This window comes from Equus asinus, chromosome 15 (genome assembly GCF_041296235.1).
Source record: "Equus asinus isolate D_3611 breed Donkey chromosome 15, EquAss-T2T_v2, whole genome shotgun sequence".
Lineage (NCBI taxonomy): Eukaryota > Metazoa > Chordata > Mammalia > Perissodactyla > Equidae > Equus > Equus asinus.
The window spans coordinates 45216498-45243677 of NC_091804.1; the positions used below are offsets into that span (position 1 = coordinate 45216498).

Consider the following 27180-nt stretch of genomic DNA (forward strand, 5'->3'; position numbering starts at 1 on the left):
CCGGAGCCAGGCAGCGTCCTCACCGCCAGGTTTGCAAAGGCCTCCTTCTTACTCAGCAGCCTCAAGGGCGAGAAATCCTCCTGCTGCTGTTAAAGACAAACCACTTTTTATTTACCGTTCTGCACGGTTCAAACTGATTAAATGAATCGCCAAGACTGTTGTAGCTTCCTTCTCATCAGTCTCGAGGAGCTGAAGGCCGTCTCCCTGTTGGAAAAGACAGAGACGACTGCCCCCTCGTGGTGACTAGCGCCACTGCTACCACAGGAATCATGCGCTCTGGGAACAGCCGAGGCTCCCCTGCGGTCCAGGCGTCTGGGCTCATAATTGAATCAAAGCCGACCAGCTCAACGTAGCTCTACACGATATCTCACCCGACACGGTACATGCAAAACGCTGCAAATTACTTACAAAAGACTTTCTGAGGAGTTTTTGACGGTGTTTAGATACCAACTGGGCTTGCATTTTCAAACACGTTTTTTTCAATTTTTTTTCCTTTTTGGTGAGGAAGATTGTTCCTGAGCTAACATCTGTGCCAATCTTCCTCTATTTTGTATGTGGGATGCCGCCACAGCACGGTTTGACAGGCCACATCTTGGATCTGAACCCTCAAACCCTGGGCCACCAAAGCGGAGTACAAGAACCCAACCACCACGCCACTGTGCTGGCTCCTTAATTTTTTTTTTTTTGAGGAAGATTAGCCCTGAGCTAACATCCATGCCCATCTTCCTCTACTTTATATGTGGGACACCTGCCACAGCGTGGCATGTCAAGCGGTGCATATGTCCACACCTGGGATCTGAACTGGTGAACCCCGGGCCACCGAAGAGAAGTACAGGAACTTAACCACTGTGCCACTGGGCCACCCCCCTGCCTTAATTTTTTTTTAAACTATTTTTTTCTTCTTCTCCCCAAAGCCCCCCAGTATATAGTTGCGTATTCTAGTTGTGAGCGCCTCTCGCTCTGCCACGTGGGACGCTGCCTCAGCCTGGCCTGATGAGCGGTGCCACGTCTGTACCCAGGATCCAAACCAGCGAAACCCTGGGCCACTGAAGCAGAGTGTGAGAACTCAACCACTCGGCCATGGGGCTGACCCCTCCACTTTAATTTTTAATCGTAGGAAAATGCATAATATAAAATTTGCCATCTTAATCATTTTTAAGTATACAAATCAGCAGTGTGAAGTATATTCTCCAGAACTCTTTTCATCTTCCCAAACTGAAACTCAGTCCCCATTAAACACTAACTCTCCATTCGCTCCCTCATCCAACCCCCCTTTTGCTCTCTGGCTCTAGGAATCTGACTGCTCTCGGGACCTGGTATCAGTGGGATCATACAGAATCTATCCTGTTGTGACTGGCTTATTTCACTTAGCGTAATACCCTTGAAGTTCATCCATGTTGTAGCATGTGTCAGAATTTCCTTCCTTTTTTAAGGCTGAATAATATTCCCATGTAGGTCTAAACACATTTTGTTTACCCACTCATCCATCAGTGGACACTTGGGTTGCTTCCATTTTGGCCACTATGAACAATGCTGATATGAACATGGATATAAGCTCTCTCTTTGAGACCTGCTTTCAGTTCTTTGGGGTATATAACCAAATTGCCACACCAAACAGTCAGTCTATTTGTAATTGTTTGAAGAACCGCCATACTGTTGTCTGCAGCAGCTGCACCATTTTCCATTCCCACCCACAGGCACAAGGGTTCCAGTTTCCCCACACGCTCACAGGCGAAGAGGACGTTTTTCAGAACCATATTCATGTCTAACAAAGCGAGCCATTTTAAGTCATTTCATTTTATTGAGGTAAACATCTTTAAACAAGTCAAAGAATAAGAAACTATTACAAAAATGCAAATAGTCACAATGACAGCAGACCAGAGACCACAGAATTTAAGTCTTATCATGTGAATTCAATTAATTTGCTCTCATGAAAAGCACAGAACGCCCTGCCTGCTGGGAAGCGGCTTGCACACGTTTACCTAACACAGGGCTTCTGGACTTGGGTTATCTTAACAACACATCAGCATTTTAAGAGTTTGAAATCAGTTAACTAGATGGAGGAATCCTTTCACAACATATATGTGAAATCATCACAATGGACGCTTCAAATATCTTACAATGTTATTTGTCTACTATACCTCAATGAAGCTGAAAAAAAAGAATTTGGATTTAGGACCTATGAATGATTTTAAAATATGGGGAGAAAAGTTCACAGAAAAAGCAGCTGCTGAGCTAAGAAAAAAATTGGACTCATTACAAAGACAGGCACTAGTTCATTTTCAGTACCAAAGGGACATTTCATGTGCTTCTTGAAGGCAGGAAAATGCTCTCCAACTGGAAAAGGGAAATACTCATTATGGGGTATTATAAAAAAGTATAAATTCTTTACACTTTCATTATCAGGTTTTTATGTTTTTCTCACTCTGCCAATTATTTAAAATATATAAACAAAGCAGTTTGAGCAAAGCAACAGGTGATGAACCGATTGCAGCAATAATGTAATGCAACCGGGGGGCTCACGCCTGCCGAGGAACAGCGAAGACAGAAGGTGAAATCTCAAAGTGGACCTTGCTCATATACCAAAGTAAAATATATTGGGTGTCATTTTCTAGTCTAATCTAGAGTTTTTCATTTTTCTACTCAGTTTTTTAAAATAGCATTAATTTCTTTTTTTGTTGAATTTAGAACCACTGTAATTAAAAGTATTATGATAGCTTTAAATTTTATGGAAAATTCATTTGTATACAAAAGGATATGAAATTAGTCTTTAATGTTTTAAAATCACAATATTAGAAAAATCATGGGTGTGTACAATTCACTAAAAAGGTTCCTGGCTTTGCCTGTTTGCTGAAGCACTAAATAGTGTACACCACAATCGAGATAACTATGATCCAAAAATCACTGCTGGTTATTGGGGGCCATCTTGCCAACAGCAGGGGAACAAATTCATAGGTTTGAGGTTTTATCCTCCAATTCAAGATTTGGGCCTTTTGTAAAATACTTGCAATGTTTTTTGAAATATTCAGTCAAAAAATAGGCAAATAATTCTAGGCATTCCCTCGAACTTTGGAAAAATTGTGACCATCCCTTGTCATGAACCTAATTGTTTCAAAGAAACAATTCAAAGAAGATGCTGAAACTTCTAACCTGCATTAAGAGTTAAGCGCCATCAAAACGAAACTTGCATCTCTACAGCTTGTCCATCATGTCCAGGATCATCTCGCAGGTCACGTCTTCGTCCAGGTCCTCGGTTCCCGCCATGGTTTCTCCGGGCTCGACGGGAGCCGCCTCTCCTGGGGACTGTCCTCCCTTCGCAGCGGAAGCCTCCTCAGCAGCAGCTTCTTGGGGGAAAGGCACAGGGTTGGCAGATTTAAAACAAAGCCAAGAAGTCAGTGCAAAGATATTTCGGAAACAACCACAATTTTTAACACAGCAGCGAACATTTTAAAAAACGACCTTTCCATTTATAGGACAAATATGCTGCTCTCAACTCTCTGCTCTAAGTCAGAGTTTCCTGAGCTCAGCTCTGCAGACTTAGGGCTGCGCGCTCTGTGGCTGGGTCGTCTCGAGCACTGGAGGATGTTCAGCCTCAGCCTCCACCCGCCGGATGCCAGTAGAAGCTCCTCCTCAGCTGTGACGACAAAAAATGTCTCCAGACATTGCCACATGTCCCTGGGGGGCCAAACTGCCCCCGGGTTTAGAACCACAGCTGTAGAGCAAATGTGGATCCTACAGACTGTAGAGAGTGGGGATGCTCACACAAGTCTTGTTTCAGCGCCCACGGAATGACCCCGATGAAATGAAAACAGCTGCTCACAGGGGATCTGTCCCTTGGGCCGATCCACATACATGGAGTCAGTTCGGGTCAAGCCTTGTCCTGGGTCCCGTGAGCCACACCCAGATCCAAAAGCATCCGTGCCCACGGCCCCAGCAGCTTCAAAACAGTCAGCCCAACTCCGGGAGGTTAAAAACGGAAGATCACGGGAGATCTACCCACATTCAACCCCCTGCTCATTTTCCAAATTACCTCCCAAGCCCAGCACGGAACTTGACTGCCTGCCCACTGGGATGGGAGACGACGGGCCCACTTAAGGATGCTTTTACCCCTCGTTAGTTCAAAGTTGCCTGAAGATATTTCTGCTGGTGGTTCCTTGAAGCACGTTTTGCGGGGGAGAGGGGACGGCACTAAGACCCAGTTCTCAGGGATGAAAGGAAACGAGCTGGATGGGAAGTGCAGGGCTGTATCTGCCAGTGAACGGGCAGGGCACATGCGCTGAACCCCCAGCACGGCACAAGCAGAAGTGAGACAACTATCTGGATAATACAGCTTAAAAAAAACCCTGAAAGGCAAATTAAGTTGTATTTTTCGCTAACATAAGCCGGTTACTTGTCTCAGTTCACACTTCACTTAGGGTGCAAGAGCCGACCATCTAAAATATGGGAAATGTTTTAATACGTCCAGCCTCATCATCACTGACTTTTAAACCTACAAGAGCTTTCATGTCTGTGCCCTTCTGGCACGTGGACTTCATGCCGGCAGCTCTGCCAGGGGCCCCCTGAGGCCAGAGGAGAAAGCAGCGATGCCTGCAGTGGGTTGAACAGTGGCCCCTAAAAAGATATGTCCATATCCTAACGCCCCGAGCCTGTGACTGTGACCTCATTTGACACAAGGGTCTTTGAAGCCATAGTTAAGTTAAGGATCTCGAGATGAGATCACCCTGGATTTTCCAGGCAGGCCCTAACTCCAATGACAAGTGTCTGTCTAAGAGACAGAAGAGGAGAGACACAGACACCACGGAGAAGCCATGTGACCATGGACACACAGACTGGGGTGACGCAGCCACAAGCCAAGGGACGCATGGAGCCACCAGAAGCTGGGAGAGGCCAGGAAGGACCCTCCCTTAGAGCCAGCAGAGAGGGCCCATGCCTTGATTTAGGAATTCCAGCCTCCAGAGCTGTGAGAGAATAAACCCATGTTGTTCTAAACCACTCAGTTTGTGCTCGTCTGCTGCAGCAGCCCTAGGACATGAACTCGGCGCCCAGCGTCCCACCAGGCTCCGGCCACAGCCCACCAGCATGACTGAGGAGCGCCTCCAGGGCGAGGGGGTCAGGAGCATGCATGTCGGTCACTTGGCCCCGCCAAACCCGTGTGATGGGGGGGGGCCTCTGAGTGGTGGGTGAGTCACCACCCATGTCACTGATAACCAAACCGGGCGAAAGGAAGCTCGAGACATGCCCACAGTGGCAGGAAGCGCAGCAGAGCTGTGGGGATCAGGCACCTTTGGGGTCTGGCACTTAGGGGCTCTGGGCGCATCCCCTGCACAGTAATGCTCAGCACCCCGGCAAAGTCATAACAAGAAAATCACTGTCAAATTAAAACCCAGTTCGTTTAAAAAGAGGTACCGTCTTCCTTTCCCGCCTCCTTCGGGACGGCCGGCTTCCTCCTTCTCATTCTTCGTCCTTCTCCCGAGGTGGCCGACTTTTCTTGCCCCGGTTCACACTTCTCCGAGTGTTTTCGCATGTTAGTCTGTCGAGGAGAGGAGAGAGCACACGGTGAAAGTCCAAGTTGGCATCGTGGGAGGAACGCTATTTAAAGCGCACGGAGCGGAGGTGGGTGCCGGGACACGGACAGCGCGGACCTTTACCATCCCGTACAACAAAGAGAACTGTTTAAAGGTGAGCCCCTCTGTTGTGTTTGGGTCTAGCCAAAAGCTAGTTTATTTTAAACCCTGTTTTATAATAATAGAAGCCAACGAGAAGACCAAAGCTATTTTCCTAGAATGCATCTACTCTCTAAAGTGAGAACTGATGTTAAAACAGAAATTCAATATACCAGTCGATTTTACGGAAATCAGTAACATACCACACAGATTTTACTGCCTGGCCGGTTTCTCTGCTGACCTACTATGCACAGTTATTAAAACTGCACACAACATTCAGAATTCAAAGAGAAGCCCGCGATTTCCCAGGCAAGCCTACCAGCGATACATTCCCATGGAAGATACATTGCTGAGAGGTCTGTTAAAGTCTTGGCCTATTTTTTAAACTTATTAAAATAAGTTAGAACATTTTCACTAATCGAAAAGTTCATAGGCAAAAGTAAGATGCTGTGACATGTCATTAAATTGGCTGATTATGTAAAACATGCCACCCAGTTTCCATTTCGACTCAAGTGTGGTGTCAGCAGGACCGTCCTGCTTACGGAGAAAGGGGGAAGGATTCACGTTTAAGTGGAGGGGAAATCTCTCGGGTTATTTAAATTTCTTCCATTTTATGCTCATCCACAAGGGCTGGCGGACTGTGGCCTGAGGGCCAGAGCTGGCCTGCCCATTGTTTTTGTAAAGCAAGTTTTTGGGAACACGGCCACATCATGCACGAATTCTGCGTCTAAGTCAGCTTTTGAGACGGACTTGAGCAGCTCGGGCAGAAACTCTCCAGCCAGTGAAGCTGAAATACTATCTGGCCCTTTATAGGAAGAGTTTGCCAGCCCCTGGTTTATATGATGGTTGTGGATGAACCAAGCCTTTTGGGGTCAAGAATTCCTTTGTAAATATGATAAAAGCAACGGTTCCTTCCCCAGCAAATTGTGTATACGTCTACACACACACACATCTACCTATAACTTCACGAGCCTCACGGTTGACGACAATGGATGACAGTTTTGGAACAAAACAAACAAAACCATGTCCGGCCTATAAAAGAGGATTAAGGTTTTAAGAAAACTTACAGGACATTTCAGCTATTTAGGACCCATAGGGCAAAGTAATATGACAAACTTTTGTGTCAGAGAAACGTTTCTCAAGAGAGGAGGAAGCCAACATTCTGAACACGGAGCAGGGTCCTTCCTGGAGCGAACAGGGCCTGACTTGTGACATTCCCATACGGAGACACACTGTGACGACCGAGTGTTAAAGAGCGGAAGTTTGTGAATAATCTACCTTTTAAAAGTTAAATTGGATTCAAATATCCAGATATGCTTTCATCTATTTCTTTCTTTCTTTATTTTTAAAGACTTTTTAAGACAAGTTTTAGGTTCACAGCAAAATTGAGAGGGAGGTAGAGATTTCCCACAAGCCCCTGCCCCCACAGGCGCAGCCTCCCCCACTATCAACATCCCCACCACAGCCTAGTCATCCTTCTCCCCACCCCAGCCCCTGGCAACCACTGACCTTTTTACCATCCCCTTAGTTTTGCTTTTCCCAGAATGCCATTCAGTTGGAACCATACAGCACGTGGCCTTTCAGATCCGTGTCTTCCACTTAGTGATATGCATTTAAGGTTCCTCCACGTCTTTTCGTGACTTGACAGCTCCTTTCTTTTCAGTGCTGAATAATATTTCATTGTCTAGGTGTATCACAATCTCCACCCATCTACTGAAGGACATCTTGCTCGCTTCCAAGTTTTGGCAGTTACAAATAAAGCTGCCATAAGTATCCGTGGGCAGGTTTCTGTGTGGACGTGAGCTTTCAGCACCTTTGGGTAAACACCAAAGAGCTTGATCGCTGCACTGGATGCTAAGAGTCTATTCAGCTTAATAAGAAACTGCCAAACTGTGTTTTCGAGCGGCTGCGCCATTTCGCATCCCCAGCAGCACGGAACGAGAGCACCTGTTGCTCCACATCCCCGCCAGCACGTAGCGGCGTCAGCGTGCTGCATTTTGACCATCCCAATAGGAGTGTGGTGGTACCGCACTGTTGTTTCAGTTTGCGTTTCCCTGGCGACAGACAATATGGAACAATTTTTCATGTTTATTTGCCATCTATATATCTTGTTGGCTGAGGTGTCTGGTAAAGTCTTTGGCCCATTTTTTAATCGGGCCGTCTTCTTATTGTTGCGTTTTAACAGGTCTTTGTATTTTTTGGATAACAGTTCTTTATCAGACGTGGCTTTTGCAAATATTTTCTCCCAGTCTGTGGTTTTTCTTCTCATTCTGTTGACACTGTCTTTCACAGAGCAGAAGCCCGTAATTTTAATGAGGCTCAGCTTATCAATTATTTCTTCCATGGATCCCGTCTTTGATGTTTTATCTAAAAAGGCACCACCATGCCCAAGGCCATCTAGGTTTCCTCCTGTTTAGCTTGTAGGAGTTCTACAGCTTTGAATTTTACCCTTAGGTCTGTGATCCATTTTGAGCTAGGTTTTTTGAAGGGTGTAAGGTCTGTGTCTAGCTCCTTTTTTTTCTTTTTCTTTGGATGTCCAATGGTTCCAGCGCCAGCTGTTAAAAAGAGTCTCTTTTTTCCATTGTGTTGCCTTTGCTGCTTTGTCAAAGATCAGCTAACTATATTGACGGGGGTTACCTCTGGGCTTTCTATCCTGTTCTACTGAACTATTCGTTCTTTCACCAATAGCACACCGTCTTGATCACTAGAGGCTTACAGTAAGCCTTGACACTGAGTGCTGTCAGTTCTCCAACTTTGTTCTCCTTCCACGTCGTGTCGGCTACTCTGGGTCTTCTGCCTCTCTATACGAACTTCAGAATCAGTGTGTCGATCGACGTCCACAAAACAGCTTGCTGAAATCTGACAGGGACCGCGCTGAATCTACAGATCAAGCTGGGGAGAGCTGACATCGTGATGGTATTGAGTATTCTCACCCACGAACGCGGAATCTCTCTCCGTTTATTTAGATCTTCTTTGATTTTGTTCATCAGAGCACTCTTGACTTCTGTCACAGTGTTTTTTATCTCTAGCATTTCTTTTGGTTCTTTCTTAAGATCTCCATCTCTCCTGACATTGCCCGTCTGCTCTTGCGTCTTTATCTGTCTGCTTTACCCATTAGGGCCCTTAGCACACTAATCATGGCCATTTTAAATTCCAGGTCTGATAATTCCAACATCCCTGCCATGTCTGGTTCTGAGGCTTGCTCTGTCTCTTCCAATTGTGGTTTTCGCCTTTTGGGTTGCCTTGTTATTTTTTCCTGATACCTGGACACGATGGACGAGGTGAAAGGAACTGCTGTGCGGGGCCTCTAGTGACGCGGTGGTGAGGTGGGGGAGGGGAGCACTCTGCAGCCCTGTGAGAAGGTCTCAGGGTTGTAATCAGTCCGCGCCTCTGCACTATGAGCTTCACCATGTTCCTCAGTTTCTTTTTCCTCCCCCCTTAGGTGGGACAGGAAGGCTGGAGTGGGCTGGAGTGGGCTATTTCCCTTCCCGGCTCAGTTAGGCTCTGATGATCAGCGTAGGCTCTGGTTAAGGAGTGTGCAGCCTTGTTCAGAATAGAGGGCTCCGGGGGGGGTCTCAGAACGGTTCTCTTCCCCCTCCCCACGCGGAAGGGGATTTTTTTAGACATTCACTGTGGGAACCTGGTTGAACTCCTGGTGGTAAAACATAACATTGTCGGGGGGCCCCCTACGCAGATCCCTCTCTAGTTTTCAACTCTCTGTAGGTGTCCACTCTGAGCCTCCAGCAATTCATCAATTACAGGCCAGGTTTTCCCACTGGCGCAGTTTTTCTGCTGTGAGTGCCTGCCCAGGCAAGTCGTGATGCCCTGTATTCGCCTGTCTGTCTCTCCAACCCTGGGGGCATGGTTTGCCCTGTACCCTCCCCTCTCTTACAGATCCTAGAAGAGCAATTGATTTCTCATTCTGTCCAGCTTTTTACTTGTTAGGATGGAGCGAGGACTTCCGGGCTCCTTACAAGCAGAACCGGAACCGGGGAGTTCCTTTCATTTATTTTTTAGACAGCTTTATTGAGATACAATTCACACACCATGTGATTTGTCCATTTAAGTTTATAATTTAGTGGTTTCTAGTTTCTTCAAAGAATTATGCAACCATCATCACAATCAATTTTAGAATATTTCAAAGAGAAATCCTATACCCTTAACAGTCACTCTGCATGGCCCCCTCCTCTGGCTCCTGGCAACCACTGTCTACTCTCGGTCTCCCTGAATTGCCTACTCTGGACATTTCACACAAATGGAGTCAGATGCTACGCGGCCGCCCGGCTCCCTCAGGGCTCGCCCATGGTGCGGCACATGCCTGCACTTCGCTCTCTTTTCTGGCTAACATCCCACTGAATGGATTTCCCATATCTGATCTGTTCATCAGTTGATGGACACTGGGTGGTTTCCACTTTTTGGCTGTTAGGAAGGATGCTGCTGTGAATGTTTGTGTATAAGTTTTTGTGTGGTTCTATGTTTTCAGCCCTTTGGGGTACGTGCCTCGGAGCAGAACCGCTGGGTCACATGGTAACTTTATGCTGAACTTTTTGAGGACCTGCCAGACTGTCTTCCAAGGCGGCTTCACTATTTTAACACACCACCAGCAAAGGCGGAGGGTGCTAATTTTTCCACACCTTTTATTATCTGTCTTCTTGGGTTGCAGCCATCCTCATGGCTGGTCCCACAGGCAGCTCACTGTGATTTTTTTTTTGAAGAAAGGCAGACTGCCCCATGCAGCGCCCCATCTGGACGCGTCTGGAGTCTTGGAAGTTTGTCCCCTACGTTCTCCTACTAATGGACCCTGAGAGCTTGTTTGGAGGTTCTAGCAGGGCAGCGCAGCGACTTATACCCTTGAGCGAAGAACGGTCCTCCTGTTGGGGAAGGTCGTCCTCTTGGACCAAGCGTGCAGCTTCGGGAAGGAAGCACACAGGGCGGTGGAAAGGACACCCGCCTGGCCAGACAGATCAGCCAAACCAGCCCGGGCGATCAACGGGGAGACAGCTGTTGCAGCCAGATGCCCTCACGTCCTATCTCTCTGTGGTTTTGATGCTGACGTCCCTAGTGACTGATGACGCCGAGCATCCTTTCATAAGCCTCTTGGCCACTGGTTTATCTTCTTTGGAGAAATGCCTACTCAGATCCTTTGCCTGTCTTTAAGTGGGTCTATGTCTTTTCACTATTGAGTTGTAGGAGTTCTTTATATATTCTAGGTGCAAGTCCAAATATGCTTTCTTGAATGGAAGAAAAAGTTTCAAAACTTCTGATTTTACGCTCCGAGGGAATCTCTGAGCTGACCCGCTCTTTCCTCTGCTTTCTTGTTTCTCACGCCGAAGAGCAGTTTCTTCACAACTTTAACTCAGCGTGACTGACACTGTTTCTGGAGTGTTGCCACCACTCCTATTTGGTATTTTGAACTAATAGCATTAACACTCCAGAATTATTCCACTCTGCTACCCAGAAAAACACAATTACCCTACTATTTCCTTTTCAGAGAAAAGGTAGTTTTTTCCACAAAAGTAGTCAACCTCAGATCATTCAAAACTCTTATCAAGTCAGACCGGAGCCCACACTGTCCGGGATCTGGCTGACCATCTGTGGGGGTTGGAAAACGTCCACAAATTCTCTGACACTTTTCCTTTCAAAAGAAAGCCCTTGAGTGTGGGCTGGACTTTGGGATTCGTTTCTAATGGATAGAAGTAATGTTGTGTCATTTTTAAGACGAGGTGACAAAAGGCACCGTGGCTTGCTCCTTGCTCTCTCTTACTTGCTCTGGGTTACGAGGACACGGGAGCAACCCAACACAGAGGTCCATGTGGTGAGGAACTGGGGCCCCTGCCCACTGCCATGTGAGGGCGCCATCTTGGAAATGGGTCCTCCTGCCCTAGTCAAGCCCTCAGTGATGCAGCCGTGGCGATGCCCTGACTGCACCTCAGGAGAGACGCTGAGCCGGGGCTGCCCAGCCGAGCCACAGCCACGTTCCTGACCCACAGAAAACGTGAGACAATAAGTGTTGGTTGTTTTAAGCCGCTAAGTTTTGAGGTAATTTGTTACGCAGCAAACAGTAACTAACACCCCAAAAAGAACAAAATTGAAGAGGAAACGTATTTCTCAGCACAGTACCAACAGCACTTTCTAAAAACGTCCAGAAAATGTTCTGACAATTGCGTTCTCTCTGTGAAGGAGCCTCAATCTAACTCACGGGGACAATTTTGAAATGTTACACTGAAAGCAGGGGTTCTCTAGAATTCGGGGAGTCTGAGACATCCCAAAACTATTGGCAAGATTTTGGTTGTAGGATTGTCTTTTTGCACAGAAGGGGAGACCACACTTTTACAAGATTCTCAAGAGTTTTGTGACTCCAAAAAACTAATAACCACTTTCCCTTCCCTCTGGCACGTGAAGTCCTGGCGAGCTCCTATCATCAGGTTTAGACTCCCGAGGGCGACACCGGGAGACAGAGGGACCTCCTCCAGGAGCCATCACGTGACAGAAGTGAGCTTACCCAGCGAGAAAAGCCTCTGCCACACTTGGGGCATTCGTAGACAGTTGGGATGAAATCTGTGTCATGGTGCTTCTTGAAGTGAACGTTTAGAAGCTGCTTCTGTCGGAAACACTTATTGCAGGAAAGGCAGGCAAACGGCTTCTCTCCAGTGTGGATGCGCGTGTGAACCGTCAGGTGCCGTTCCTAGGAGGGAAGGGGAAGAAAACAAACAGCTTAGCTATTTATGGGAAGTTTTCAGTATTAGACATTATTTTTGTATGCTATTTTTTCTCCCTCTCCAAAGATGAGCATGCAATTAAGAAAATTCATAGCAAACACCCACTGCTAGGGCAGCAGCACGGACTGGCCGTCTACAGACAAACTCGTACACGGCTGGGTTCTCATCCCAGCTTCTGCCTTCAGTCTGCTGGGGATGTCGCTGTGGTTGAAACAGATGAAGAAAATCTGCTCTCAAAGATATGTGGTTGGAAAAGGGAGCAGAATTTTAATGATTTTTTCAAATAATTGTGGACATTCTTCTCTGATATCACACCAAAACTCAACAAGTGGTAATTTCTTAAAAATTGGTTAAAATATAAATCTGAAACCACAACAATGAACTTTTTGTACTCTGTTACATTAAAATCTGTTGATTTATCTTTTCCTTTGAATGGGTCTTTTACCCAAGCATGATTTTGTAAAATAATCAATCGATCATTTGGAAACCATCAGTTTACTGAGTTACAGAGTTTCTAAGTGTTGACACATTTCATCATTCTTCAGAAAAAACCACTGTCTTAGAATCACTCCAATCTCGTTAGAAAAGTCTTCAAGTACCAGGAAGCCGCCAAGCTCGCAGTGGGAGACAGAAGTTTTCCAAAATTCTAATTCTCACCTCCTCTTGAAAGCTGAAATTGTACCCACAGCAACACATGTTTTCCTGGAAGTGACAGGGTCACTTCACTTACTTTCAGGAAAAGGTCTGCCACACACACAACAACTGAAAGGCAGAGGTTGTCTGTCTCTTGTTCTTTCAAGTAAAGATGGTGGTTCACAAGAAAGCAGCTAGTTGAGCTGGTAACTCAAACCCCCACTTTCCTCCAGAGAACCGGGGGCCTGGCAGACCGCAGCGGGCTCGACGCCAGCTTCCCAGCTCATCACGCAGAATCTTAGAAAGACGAGTTTTCAGGGTCAAGACTGAATAAATTTAATAACTTTTGATGCTTCATGAGGGACATTTTGTGTGCGTGTGTGAGGAAGACTGGCCCTGAGCTAACATCCGTGCCCAGCTTCCTCTACTTTATGTGGGATGTCGCCACAGCACAGCCTGACGAGTGGTGCTAGGTCCATGCCCAGGATCCGAACCCATGAACCTCGGGCTGCTGAAGCAGAGCGCGTGAACCTACAAACTATGCTACTGGGCCGGCCTCATCAAGGACATCCTAAAGTAAAACTGCCCCTTATTTTTGCTGCCAGTGCACTAAGGTGACATGGTGACCATCCTGTTTGGTGTCACTGCTTTGACTGCACTGAGGCATCCCTGCGGCCTCTGCACCGTTGGCGCCAACACTAACAGCACAAAGAGCAAGTGATGCCTCAGCCTTATTATGACAGCCGTTCTGACCCTATTGCCCTGACTGGTCTTGAGGGCTCTGTGAACCATCCTTTAGGAAGGGTGGTTGTAAACCATTGGCTCACACTGCCTTCTGGCTCTTCCGAACAGTCTCTTTTATTAAAGCATGGCTTCTTCCCAGTGTTTTCAAAGCAACAGAAAATCCCGCCACCACCCTCCCTTCTTCCGTATTCCGCTGCCTCCCGCCTCCCCACATGGACCCAGGACGGCACCTGCTTGCAGGAGTAACTGCAGTGCTCGCACTGGAACCTCTTCTCGTTCTTGTGGGTCTTCTGGTGCTGAATGAGGGCGTAGCGTTCGTGGAAGACGGCAGAACAGTGGCGGCACTTCATCTCCGTGGCTTTGTAAGCGTGCAGGTTGCGCAGGTGGACCCCTGAAACAGCCACAGCACGTCACATGCGGGAAGAGGGTGATTTCCTGTGAAGCCGAGGCCCCCACCCTCTAGGTCAGCGTTTCTCAACCTCGGCACTGTTAACACGGGCCCGCTGACTCCTTCTTGGGCAGAGCAGGGTGGGCTCTCCCGTGCACTGGGGGAGGTTTAGCGCATCTCTGGCCTCCACCCGCCAGCGGCCAATAGCGCCCTTTCCTCCCTAGTTCTGACAACCAAATGCCTCCAGACATGGCCACACGTCTCCGGGGGTAACGCCATTCCTAGTTGAGAACCACTGCTCCAAACGAAGAGCACACTGACCCCCATCCTAACGCCCTTGCCATATGGAGTTAACGGTTACGTAAGGCAGGGCCGATTGGACCTGACACGGTCACCTAACAAAGCACTCTGAGAGCCTTATCATGGTGTGGGTGGATTGTTAGGATATTGTTAAGCTGCTTTTACATAAAAAGATATAACTTCTGTATTTTAACTTTTAAAAAAGTCCAGATGTTAGAAGTCAATGCCCTGTTTTTTCCTACATCATAACTGACCTGAGACATGCAGTAAGGTCTGACTGGATCTGCTCTAGGATAATTTCTGCTCAACTGAGTGTAAAGCATGGCAGGGTTTTTTTTTTTTGGTGAGGAAGATTGTCCCTGAGCTAACATCTGTGCCAATCTTCCTCTATTTTGTATGTGGGATGCCTCCACAGCATGGCTTGATGAGGTGGAGGTCTGCACCAGGGATCTGAACCTGCGAACCCCAGGCTGCCAAAGTGGAGCACGTGGACTTACCCACTATGCCATGGGGCCAGGCTCTGCATGGCAGTTTTGAGATCCTCTGTGTTAAGAGGCTAAATGAAAACTGACAACTGCTGGTGGGGGTGGGCCCTGGACACGCTGCCTCAGTCATTTACAGAGCCTGACTTCTCACCTGGTGACGACAGGCTTGTTCACAAAGCACCAGACTGGGGCACACGCAGTGCCACGCACTGGGTGGGAGATGACCTGTATCTCTTCGCTACAGTGTCACAAAAGTCTCGTTTCCCTCCTGAGCCATAGGCTCTGCCCCTCGTGCCCTACAGACGCTGTGTGTGCGGCACGCTTGTAGCTATAGTAACACTGACAGAATGCTCCAGATGAAAAATAAAGCTCAGGCTTCATCTTCACCCTTTCAGAGATGTTTTCAAAACAGAGCATCTCATCTCCAGAATTTCTCTGGGCAAACTGGTCACTCTGTATTTTTGCTAACATATTTTGAGCAATACAGGGTTATGTATTTTGAAGAGAAAAAAAGATCATGGAAAACAGAAGGCCAGCGACCCTGAAACAAAGGAGAGAGGCCGGTTCACTCACTTCCCCCCTTGCTGCCCACGGCTAAATCCCGGCTGCTTTCGCTGCAGGCGGACGGAGCCCAGGCTCCAGCGTCTGGCATCAGAGTCGCACACAGTGAGGCCCGCTCCTGCTCCACTAGGAGGGCGGACATGTCACAGCGTGGATCTCGTGTCACAGGCATGACACAAAGTGAGTTTTACGGAGAGAACTGTCCAGGCTCTTACTTTCAGACCCTCAGCTTCCAGCGCCACTTAGGATCCCAGCAAGGGCTGGAGAGCACTTTGCTGAATGTCACAGAGAACAGAACCCGCAGCCAGGCCACCCCCTGGCACCCTGTCACAGGACTCCGGGGCAGTTCACCCCGGGTCTCTGAGCCCCAGCTCCATCATCTGTAAAAACAGGCTCAAGATAGGAATAAAATAACAGCCCTGGAAGTGCTCTATGAGCTGAAATGCCATGAGAACTCATCGCGTGTCCTGCGCGCGCCCCTGAGAACAAGCTGTGACAGTGCACTGATGCCATCCCGCCACCAGATGGCACCACAGGACCTGCGGAAGAAAAGTCTTCCTGGCGCAGATCCCCAGGCTGGGCTGCAGATCCTCGAAGTCCCCGGAATCTGGCCCAGGGCGGGACCCCAAGGAGCCCACGGACGCTGGAGTCAGAGGCAGTGTGCTAAGCCGACACTCACGCAGGTCGCTCTTCCTTGCAATGATGGTGGCACAGTGCGGGCACTGGTATTTGGGGACATTCTCGCTGTGCTTCTGCAGGACGTGTATCTTCATGGTGCCACTCTGGGTGAAGCGTGCGTGGCAGACGTGGCATTCGTAGGGCTTCTCGCCTGTGATGTGGATGACAAAGGTGACCCCTGCAGAGTGGCTTCACCCCACAAGCCCAGATCCTGGCCAAAGGACACCGGAGCCCAAAGCTTTTCTTTCTGTCCCAAGCCCCCTTTTCAGCCCCTTTGTTATATGTTTAACCCCCCAATTAGTAATATTCCTATAAGATTCCTAAATCCAGCCCAGACAACTGTATGTTGAGTACAGCCGTGTGACAGCAGTCCAGACGGGCGACTCCCCTTACAGCTGGTGGCTACTTGTGGGTTCAAGACAGCCAGCCAGTTCCTCCCCGTGGGGTTACATAAGGAACAGAGATGCACACGTAATGCTCTACACAACAAAATGCAGAGGAAGCCTATTCTGAAACCAGCACATTTGGCTTTATATTTTGCCTTAGAGTTGAAGGATGAACTAAGGAGCTGACTTTTAATCCCCTGCAACACGTGTGGAAGCAAATACTTGAAGTTCTACTCCTCACGGTGGGTCAGCACAGGATTTACGGGGCTCCCTTGATGCTAAATAAACACAAAGGTACAGATCAAAAGCCCCACATCCCAAAGGCAGCGGGAAATTCACTTTGACTCGTGAGCTTTAATTCTGCCACCAAAGGGTAACTTCCACGCGCCCACTTTAACAGCGGACCACACGCTCCCCAGAGGGCTGCAAGCCCCGGGCCCGGTACCTGAGTGCGTCCGCATGTGCCGCTTCAGCTTGTAGGTGTCCTTGCTGGCGTAGCTGCAGAGGCCGCACTGGAAGGGCCGCTCCCCCGTGTGCGAGCGGATGTGCCGCTTCAGCTTGCTCGCCTGGAGGACAAACGAGAGGGATTTACCACGATGGAAGCTCCACACTTGCGGAGTCTTCAAACAACCAGCATCGTACAAGACGTCCAAACTCATCCCATTTTAAAATCAATGCCTATTTCACACACGAGAACTTGAACCCGCCGCAACTTTTTATTTTCTGCTGCAGAGGATTCTCTTCCTGTGACGCGTGTGTGAGACCCTCGGGGGATCCAGAGGGGTCGTTTCAAGAGACTCAGCTCAACTGCACTTTACCAGGGAGAAACTGAAACCTAGCCACTCAGGGCCATCCGTGGTTTTATTTTCATTCCTAACGAACATACGCTCAAGAGCTGGAAAGTTTAGATCACGCGGACTGTGCAGAGCCAGAAGATTTCTGTTTGCACATAAAGTGGGAACCTTGGAACATCAGCTTGTCAGTGGACCGTCACGGCTCCGAGTTCCGTGGACCCTAAAGGGCACGTGAATGGAGGACGGCCTTCCTCCCCACTAGGGATGGCTGCCACGTGTCAGGAGTTTCTCATAAGAAGCAATTTTTAAGTTGAAGAAAATTAACTCTAATTTGATTAGTTAATATCCCAGGCAATTAGTTAAAAGGCAAACAAATTACCTCCCATTTGACTACTTTTTGCCTGACTGTTCCATCACCTCCTGGACTGTCTTACTCTGAATTCGCCTGAATTCTGCAGGCCCTTCTCTGCCTCGGGGCTCAGAGGACCAGCAGCCACACCCAGGCTACGGACGTGGGAAGGCCCGCGCCAGCCCTGCTCGTGACCCCGGGAAGGCTACTCCGTCTGGCTCCCCCAAATCGACAGGCACACACAAGCCTGAAGAACGTTCAAGAACAAAAGAAGACTTAGAATGGAAACCAAGATCCAAACGGAAAAATTTAGATTTTCAGAAGAAAAGTAGATGGCTTCAAGTACATCAGAAAGCGAAATAAAGAGAATTTTTAAAATGATAGCATGAAGGGTTTGGTAGGATGAGCGGTGTGAAGGATCAAAGAAGGCTGTGGATGCACCTTCTCTGGACAGCTTCGAAAGGGAGGCTTTCGGAGCTGGTGCAGCCGACCCCACAGCTCCCGTACAGTCCTGCTGGCGTACGTGGAAGGGTGGTGTGGTGCAGAGAGGGGCTCAGGCTACGCTCCCTTAAAGCAGACCAGCCTGGCAAGACTTAGAAACTGCAAAAACAGGGGTCAAGGCAGCAGCAGAGGGTGTACAGGCCGAGGCCGACCACTCCGCGGGCTGCGTGCAGACCACCCACCCGGGAAGGGTGTCAGGGGGCCTGGGCATCTGCACTGAGAACAGGACACCAGCAAGAAGTCCACCCCAGGCTCAGGATCTCAGATGGTTTCGTTCTTTGATACCCTCATTTCATGCTTTCATACTACAGGCATAACCTTTAACTCAGAGGAAAAGTAGTTCTTAAAAACCATAATAGCAGAAAAAAATTCTTGGAATCGAAGTGTGACCCTGTGCATGGAATTTCCTAGTTTATGAAACACAGTTGCCTCATTCCTATATTTAAACTCGAGCTGTCCCCTTTCACTCAGTTCTGTTCAAGTGTATCACCCTCCCAGACAGGGCGGCCCTTAACATCAATCGCGGGAAACTGAGACGGGAAAGCAGGCATCGTGTTCTGCTGCTGTTTCACCCAGAGACCCGCTAAATCTGCGAGAAGGTACAAATAAGACAGTCTGTTGAAGTGACCACAACACGTGACTGAAGTCTGAAATGGGTGGTCTCTGTGACAAGCAGTGGAAATGGCTGGTTAGATCTTCAGGCAAGTTGCTCTGTATCTGCCCACGTGCCGTGGAGGTAAAGTGAAAACTTCCAGCAAAGCTTCAGACTGACCTGCTTTCTAGGTTGGAGCACACACCTTGCTCTTGTGGAACCGAGAATTACAGAAGATGCTGGGGGGAACTTTGTGACAAATTTGAGAGTTAGCTCTCAAGCATCACAAGTCACTTTAATTGTAATTTGTACCCCTTTACCTATTGCTTTCACTTTTCAATAATCAAAGAAAAAAAGAAACCCAATTTTCTACTTTAAATTTAGAAGATGGAACGCCTATTATTTCCTGCCTAGATTTGGTGTGAATGACATCTTTAGGAAAACCTATTTTGTAAGAGATTCTGCCGTGAGTTTAACTGAACGACCTTCACGGCCGCTTCTGAGAAGACGCCACAAAGCTTCAGGGACAAGAGTGCACTTACTTCCACGCTGGCGTACTTGCACATGGAGCATTTAAAGGGTTTCTCGTGAGTGTGTTTATAACGTCTGTGTCGGACAAGCTCTCCACTGGTGACAAACGCCATGTCACAGTCGCCACACTTGTAGGGCCTGGTTCCTGTAAAATCACACAGTTTTTCCTATTAAAATAAGATTTAACCATAGATTTCATAGGAGTTTATAACATAAATTATACTCAGTCGCAAATGTTTTAAAAATTAAGAGGCTCTTTAAACCATAAATAACCCAAACAGATGTGAGAAAATCTCTGTGACTTTCAACATTTTTAACCAAAATTGAAGAAGAAAAGACAAAACGAAAGTCTAAAACAACACATTATTTTAAAGTAGAAATGGGTGGACCAGCCACGGGGACTCGCTTCTCGGTGGTCTTACCCGTGTGGGTGTTGACGTGGTTCCGTAGAAGGGTCACAGTGCGGAAGGCCTTCAGGCACAGGTGGCACGTGTGGGGCTTCTCATTGCTGTGAGTTTTCTTGTGACGGTTAAAACTCGAGATTCTAGAAGAGGTGAACCCACAGACGTCACACTGGAAGGTTCGTTCTCCTCCTGCAAGAAGAAGACACAGCGTTTATACATTTGTAAAAATCTTTCTTTAGATGTCCCAATTCCATTAAACACATCAAAGGAAGCTCAGACCAGTAACCTAACTTTACATCTTGAAGAACCAGACAAAAGAGAGAAACCTGCACCCCAAGCGAGCAGAGGAAGGAAATAATCAAGAGTTATGAGGAGATACATGAGACAGGGAACAGAAAACGACAGAGGACCACTGGACCAAAAGTGGGTTTTTTTAAAAGATCAACACTGACAAACCTTTATCTGGACTTGTAAACAAGAAAAAACAGAGAAAATTCAAATAACTAAAATCAGAAAGAAAAGTGGAGATGTTACTACCAACCACACAGAAACAAAAAGGATAATAAGCGAATACAGTGGACAGGTGTGTGCCAACCGACTAGATAACCTAGACGGAATGGAGAAATTCCTAGAAACGCACAAACTACAAAAACCGACTGGAGAAGAACATCCCAACAGGCCTGTAACAAATCTAAACAGACCTGCAACAAATAAAGAGATCGAGTCATTAATCAAAGCCTCTTGACAAAGAAAGCCACAGGACCAGGCGGCTTCACTGCAGAATTCTATCAAATGCTAAAAGAAAAATGAACATCAATCTTTCTCGAACTTAGAAGAACAGGAAACACTTCCGAACTCATTCTGTGAGGCCAGTGTTACTCTGACACCAAAAGAAAAAACAACAGACCCATATCCCTTACGAACACGGATGTGAAAACTTCAACACAACAGCAACAAACCAAATCCAGGAGGGCGGCAAAGGATTGTGCACCACGACCAAGTGGCATTTATCGCAGGAATGCAAGAGTGGTTCCATATGAAATACGAAAATCAATCCAGGTAACGCACCATATTAACAAAAACGATCGTCTCCATAGATGCAGAAAAAGCATTTCACAAATTCCAACATCCTTCCACGATGAAACACTCAACAAACTTGGAACAAAGGTTTATGGATTGAATTATGTTCCCAAGAGATATGCTGAGGTCCTAACGGCAAATATCTGTGAATGTGACCTTATTTGCAAGTAGGGGCTTTGCAGATGTGCTCAAGTTCAGGTGGTCCTACTGGGTGAGGGTGGGTCCTAATCCAATGACTGGTGTCCTGATAAGAAAAGGAAGACACACAGGGACAGTTTATGTGACAACAGAGGCAGAGGCTGGACTGACGCATCTACAAGCCGGGGACTGCCAGGATTGCTGGCAACTCCAGAAGCTAACGGAAAAGCACAGAACAGATTTTCTCCCACAGCCTTCCAAGAGGGGGTGGCTGTGCCAACACCGTGACTGCAGACTTCCAGCCTCCAGAACCGTGAGAGGACACACTTCTGTTGTTGTAAGTCACTCGTTTGCGGTGTTTTGTTCCAGCAGCCACCGGGAAACGAATACAGGCACCAATTAAAAAATGGGCAAAGGACTTGAACAGACATTTCTCCAAAGAAGACCCAAGAACGGCCAACATGCATACGCAAAGCCGCTCAACATCATTAGTCATTTGAGAAACGCAAATCAAAACCACAGTGATATCCCTCTTCACACTCACTAGGATGGCTGTAATTTTTTAAAAATGGAGAATGGGCTGGTGAGGGTGTGGAGAAACTGGAACCCTCATGCACTGTGGCGGGAATGTAAACCAGCGCAGCTGCCGTGGGAAGCAGCTTGGCAGCTCCTCAAAAAGGGAAATGGAGTAACCAGAGGACCCAGCAGTTCCGCTCCCAGGTACACACCCCAAAGAAGTGAAAACAGGTGTTCCAACGCGCACTTGTACGTGAATGCTGACAGCGGCATCACCCTCAACAGCCAAAAGGCAGAAAGAGCCTAAAAGTTGCTCGGTGGATGAACGGATGAACAAAACACGGTGGATACACACAATGGGACACTGTTCAGCAACGACGAGTGAAGCGCTGACACGACACAGAAGAACCTTGAAAACACGTGCTACGCGAAAGAATCCATACACGAAAGGCCATATATTGTATGTGCCTGATTCCAAGTAGAAGAAACGTCCAGAACAGGCAAAGCCACAGAGACAAAAAGTAGAATGGTGGTGGCCAGTGGCTGGGGAGCGCGTGGGGTGGGAAGTGACTGCTTAATAGCTGAGGTTTCTTTTGGGGATGATGAAGGTATTTTGGAATTAGTGGCAATGGTTGTACAAAATTGTGAATATACTAAAAAGCTGAAAATGAGGTAGGAATTGGGGATTTGGGGGTATAATCTCTTGGTTTAAAAATCTGAGAAGCTAATATATAGCAAAGGTCGCAAACTCTGCCACCTACTGAAGCAGAGGCAATACACCGAACTAAACGACTCTAACCACAGGTAGGAAGGAGGGACGGCGGTGGCAATGCGGCTTTCTAAACCAAGTCACTTCCCAGCCCCGCCACCTGTTCCTGGAGGAAGGAAACAGAGCTGAGTGTTGCCAGAAATGACTTTTTAAAAATGAGCTAGAAATGGAGATTTTAGGGGTGAACTCTCTTCATTTAAATAAGTGAGAGACTAGCGTTGTTTTTTTTCTTTGTTTTTGGTGAGGAAGAGTGGTTCTGAGCTAACATCTGCTGCCAATCTTCCTCTTTTTGCTCGAGGAAGATTGTCCCTGAGCAAACATCTGTGGCAATCTTCCTCCATTTTGTGTGTGGGATGCCGCCACAGCATGGCATGATGAGCAGTGGGTAGGTCCACACCTGGGATATCCGAACCCGCAAACCCCAGGCGGATGAAGTGGAGTGTGTGAACTTAACCACTACACCACTGGGCCGGCCCCAGGAAACTAGTATTTTTTTTAAAAGCCAAACAAATAATTTTTGAGGGTCAAATTCACCCTGTGGGCTGTCGTGATGCGGTCTCAGTTTTAATGATGTAATTTCGTCACCTCGCCTGATCTTCCTCTCCGAGCACCCATCTGTGTGGCTCTCCCGGCACAATAGAGCCGTCCACCCTCATCAGAAGCCACACACTCTGCAGCCACACCCACAGGCCACTCCTGCTGCCAGGAACGCTGATCCCAGTCTTAATGGTTTCTGAGTCCCCCCTCCTGGCCTCACCCAGACATCCTCTTCCCTGGATGGCACCTCTGCTGCCTTCGGACATCACTCCCAGCCCTGCAGCACCGGCTCTCCTCTCCACCAGCCCCACCCCCACGGGGCTGAAAACTAGGGCGCAGGTCAGGCCCCCCTTCTCTCTACGTGCACAGTGCTTCGCTGGAACATCTTTACCGTGTTTTTTTTTTTTTTTTTTTTTTTTTAAAGATTTTATTTTTTCCTTTTTCTCCCCAAAGCCCCCCGGTACATAGTTGTGTATTCTTCGTTGTGGGTTCTTCTAGTTGTGGCATGTGGGACGCTGCCTCAGCGTGGTCTGATGAGCAGTGCCATGTCCGCGCCCAGGATTCGAACTAACGAAACACTGGGCCGCCTGCAGCGGAGCGCGCGAACTTAACCACTCGGCCACGGGGCCAGCCCCAATCTTTACCGTGTTTTTAAAACGTTTGTGTGCAAAACACAAAACTCTTTTGGATTTGATTCACAATACAGAACATTAGTTTAAAATTTCTCCCATTTCCTGACATTCTGAAAGCAACCGAGAGTCAACCACTTCAAATGTCAACTACCACCTCCTTCCACGGAAGGAAGAGCCGCCCCGTTCCCGGCAGCCTCTCCTACCCCAGGAACCGGCCTACCCTTTGCCTTTTTGTGATCTTTTGGAGAGGTGGCTTTTTCAACACACGCTGGATCAGATGCAGGTTTATCTTCTTGTTCCTCCATGTTTAAGCGTGACATCGTCAGAATAATTTCTTCTCTTCCTTCATCGCCCGGCCCAGCTTCCAAGAGAAAGAGCTGCTCTTCTCTTCCGCCGCTGAACCCTCCTTCAGCCACCAGCTGGGCTTCCTCCAGACCTTTCTCAAGCTAACGAGCAAAAATAAGTATTCAAACAAATACGATACTATTAATTACAATCTGATTAAACTCCTTGCCTTGATGTAACCACAGAATACATAAAGAAAAACAAAAACGAAAGAAAGCAGCGCAAAAGACTGTCCATTGCAACTGAAATGCTTAAGCTGTAATTATTAAGCATCAAGAGCTTTGAGGGTGAAACATAAGCTTTTTTCTTTTTTAAACACAATGTACCTTATAGTATTCTAATTAGTGCAACTTTTTTAACTCTTAAAAAAGAACAGGAGGTCTCCCAGGATTTTCCTGGGCATTATTTTCACTGTGTTTAACTTTAAACTGCTTGTCCACACATAACACTGCACAAAGAGCAACTTAAAAAAGTAGTTTTCTGGGTTTCTTTCCCTGCGTAAGGGGTTCGTTTGTTGAAACCAGCCCTACCTTAATCAGGCCAGTGTTTTCAGCCAGGCTCACCACAAACTCACTGTCCCCGGCGGCTGCGGCCGTGTTCCCCTCCAGAACGTGCACCTGCGCCGCCTGCATCTCTTGCAGGGCGTACACCTCTTCTTGGCCACTGACGGCCAGGCACTGGTGCAGGCTCTGCAGGGACCCCTCTTCAAGCCACAGCAGCGGCTGGAGCCCGCTGCCGGCCTGCTGCACCACCACCTGCACCCCTTCTTGGTGCTCAGGGGCCAGCCAGCTGATGTCCTGCAGCTCCACATCTTCAGAGACGAAGTGCACCGTCTGCAGGGTCAGAATTTGCTTCTGGCTCTCCTCTGTGGGGACCAGCACCAGCTCCTGCCCTCCCTCCAGCATCTTCGCCTGGAGGGCCTCATAGGTGCACTGGGCCTCCAACTCGCCAGGTCTCGGGCCCTCCTTCACTCTGCACACGCCATCTTCCTCGGCCTTCTCCTCCAGGACTTCTGGCATCAACTCCAGTTCTTTGATTTTGGTGAACTGCTCAGAAGGGACTGAGATCTCAGTCTCTGCCATGGTGGCTGGGCCTGTTGGAGAAAGCAGCGAGTGGTCTTGGTAAGGCACAGTGGGGTCTGGACCTAGCAGGCTTCGGGGACATCCAGGCCTGATGAGGTTCTCGCCTCAAAACGCTTTGGGCCTTGTAGGGGCCAGGATTAAGTTGGCTCAGCCTAGGCCTAGGAGGGGCTGAGCCTAAGCAGGGTTTAGGCTTAAGCAGGTGTTTGTCCAGAAGATTCTAAAACCAAAAGATCTGGCCCTGAGCAGGCTTCCAGCAAATGCACGTTCCAGGCCTAGCAAGGAGGGGCCTGAGCAGGGTTTGGGTTAGCGCACATTCTAGGCCTAGAAAGCTTGGGCCTGAGCAGGCTTCCAGCAAATGCACATTCCAGGCCTAGCAAGGAGGGGCCTGAGGAGGGTTTGGGTTAGTGCACATTCTAGGCCTAGAAAGCTTGGGCCTGAGCAGGCTTCCACCAAATGCACATTCCAGGCCTAGCAAGGAGGGGCCTGAGCAGGGTTTGGGTTAGCGCACATTCTAGGCCTAGAAAGCTTGGGCCTGAGCAGGCTTCCAGCAAATGCACGTTCCAGGCCTAGCAAGCAGGGGCCTGAGCAGGGTTTGGGTTAGTGCACATTCTAAGCCTAGCCAGGTGAGGCCTGAGCAAGCTTTCCACCATTGCATAATTCAGACGGAGCACCATCTGTGGCCCGCAGGTTTTGAGCCTAGAACCTCTAGCCCGCCAGCCTTGGCCAAGCAGGCCTCACGCGCACGCACGCACACCCTCTGGGCCTGGGGCGCCCCCACCCTCCTGGCCGCGCAGCCTGGGCCTCCCGCCCACGCGGCCGCCAGCCGGGCCCTCCCCCGCCGCCCACACCCACGCCCGAGCAGCCTGTGCTCTGAGCCACCGCAGGCTGGCCCCCCGGGCAGCCCCTCACCCTGGAGGCGGAGCCTGAGCGCCTGGCCCGCCCCAGCCCGCTGGGCTCCGCCTTGAGCCTCCGCGTGCTGCAAGCCGCTGCTCGCCGCCAGCCGCCCGGGCGCGAGGGTCCAGGATGGCAGTGCGCAGCCGCAGGGCGGGAAAGGGACAGTGAGCAAGGGGCGGGGCCAGGGGGGAGGGGGAGATGGACGACGACCACGGGGGAGGCGGGGTTGGGGGGACCTGCAGGGGGTGCTGAGACCTGATGGGGAGGGGATAGATGTGGGGAAATAGACGGAGACGCGCAGGGGGCACTGAGACCTGGGGGAGATGGATGAAGAGGGGAGTGAGGGTGGACCCATAGGGGGCGCTGAGACGGGGGAGGAGGAGATAGACATGGGGAAATAGATGGGGACCCACAGGGGGCGCTGAGACCTGGGGGAGATGGATGAGGAGGGCAGTGGGGGAACCTGCAGGGGGCGTTGAGATGGGGGCGGGGATAGACATGGGGAAATAGATGGGGACCCACAGGGGGCGCTGAGACCTGGGGGAGATGGATGAGGAGGGCAGTGGGGGAACCTGCAGGGGGCGTTGAGATGGGGGCGGGGATAGACATGGGGAAATAGAGGGGGACCCACAGGGGGCGCTGAGACCCAGGGGGAGATGGATGAGGAGGGCAGTGGGGGAACCTGCAGGGGGCACGAAACCTCTGGAGGGGATGGATGAGGAAGGGAGTGGAGGGGGAAGCAGGGACCTGGGGGGGGGGCGCTGAGACCTGAGGGAGGATGGATATGGAGGGAAGTGGAGGTGGACCTGCAGGGGGCGCTGAGAGACCTGGAGGGAGATGGATGAGGAGGGAAACAGAGGGGGAAGGAAGGACCTACAGGGGGCGCCCCCAGAGACTTGGGGTGGGACGATGGACAAGGTTGGGGAGTGGAGGGGAGAGAACTGAAGGAGTTTCAAAACATGGAGTGGGGCAGGTGGATGGAAAGTGGAAGGGGGAGGAGGGAACCTGTAGAAAGCTCCGGAGACCTGAGCAGGAGGCAGATGGGGGAGGAGACATGGCGGAGAGGGGCAATATGGTGGGCATGATGGAGAATGGGAGGGACCAAGACTAGGGGCGGGGGTGGGGGTGGGGCTGAGTGGAAGTCGATGGAATAATAGAATTTGGGTGGTAGGAAGGGCGCCTTGTGGAGGAGAAGTGGGGAGGCTAGGAGGAAGAAATGGGGCAGATAGAAGCAGAGAGGGAGGAAGGAGCCGGAGGCAGTTGGCTGGAGGGGCTGGACCACTCACACAGCTGTCAGTCTTTCCCAGCTCTTTAGATCTTAGAAAATTCTTTGCAAAACATCTCCTCTAAGGTAGGTGGGAAGGCGAGAGACAGGGAAATGAAGGAGAAACAGAGAAGGTGGGGAGAGAGCTAAAACTCAGCGGAGCCACAGCGTTGCAAATGCAGTCACCGAATTGTT

At 49.1% G+C, this 27180-nt stretch overlaps 1 protein-coding gene across 3 annotated transcripts; it reads right to left on the minus strand.

The window, feature by feature from the left end:
* Positions 1-1321: 1321 nt before the first annotated feature.
* Positions 1322-25753, minus strand: CTCFL (CCCTC-binding factor like). Of its 3 annotated transcripts, none has more exons than XM_070486168.1 (10): positions 24276-25753; positions 23621-23840; positions 19747-19917; positions 19336-19469; positions 17003-17123; positions 16173-16322; positions 13990-14150; positions 12166-12348; positions 5407-5530; positions 1322-3344 (listed from the first exon to the last, which is right to left on the minus strand). In XM_070486168.1, exons 1-10 carry the CDS (start codon positions 24825-24827, stop codon positions 3193-3195), a joined length of 1968 nt encoding a protein of 655 aa, XP_070342269.1. In that variant the 5' UTR covers positions 24828-25753; the 3' UTR covers positions 1322-3192. The 3 variants fall into 3 exon arrangements, with proteins under 3 accessions (XP_070342269.1, XP_070342268.1, XP_070342271.1); XM_070486167.1 differs by having other exon boundaries at positions 23621-23846; XM_070486170.1 differs by lacking the exons at positions 1322-3344; positions 5407-5530 and adding an exon at positions 11331-11655 and having other exon boundaries at positions 12165-12348; positions 23621-23846.
* Positions 25754-27180: the final 1427 nt, after the last annotated feature.

What these genes read in the sequence shown, in the direction of transcription:
- CTCFL (XM_070486167.1), bottom strand. Translation starts at nt 24,827, where the DNA reads ATGGCAGAGACTGAGATCTCAGTCCCTTCTGAGCAGTTCACCAAAATC. An exon ending in GCAAGTACGCCAGCGTGGAA is followed by an intron (nt 17,124 to 19,335) that starts GTAAGTGCACTC and finishes TTTGTCCTCCAG; the next exon opens with GCGAGCAAGCTGAAGCGGCA. An exon ending in GCAGAGGCTTTTCTCGCTGG is followed by an intron (nt 5,531 to 12,165) that starts GTAAGCTCACTT and finishes TCTCCTCGACAG; the next exon opens with ACTAACATGCGAAAACACTC.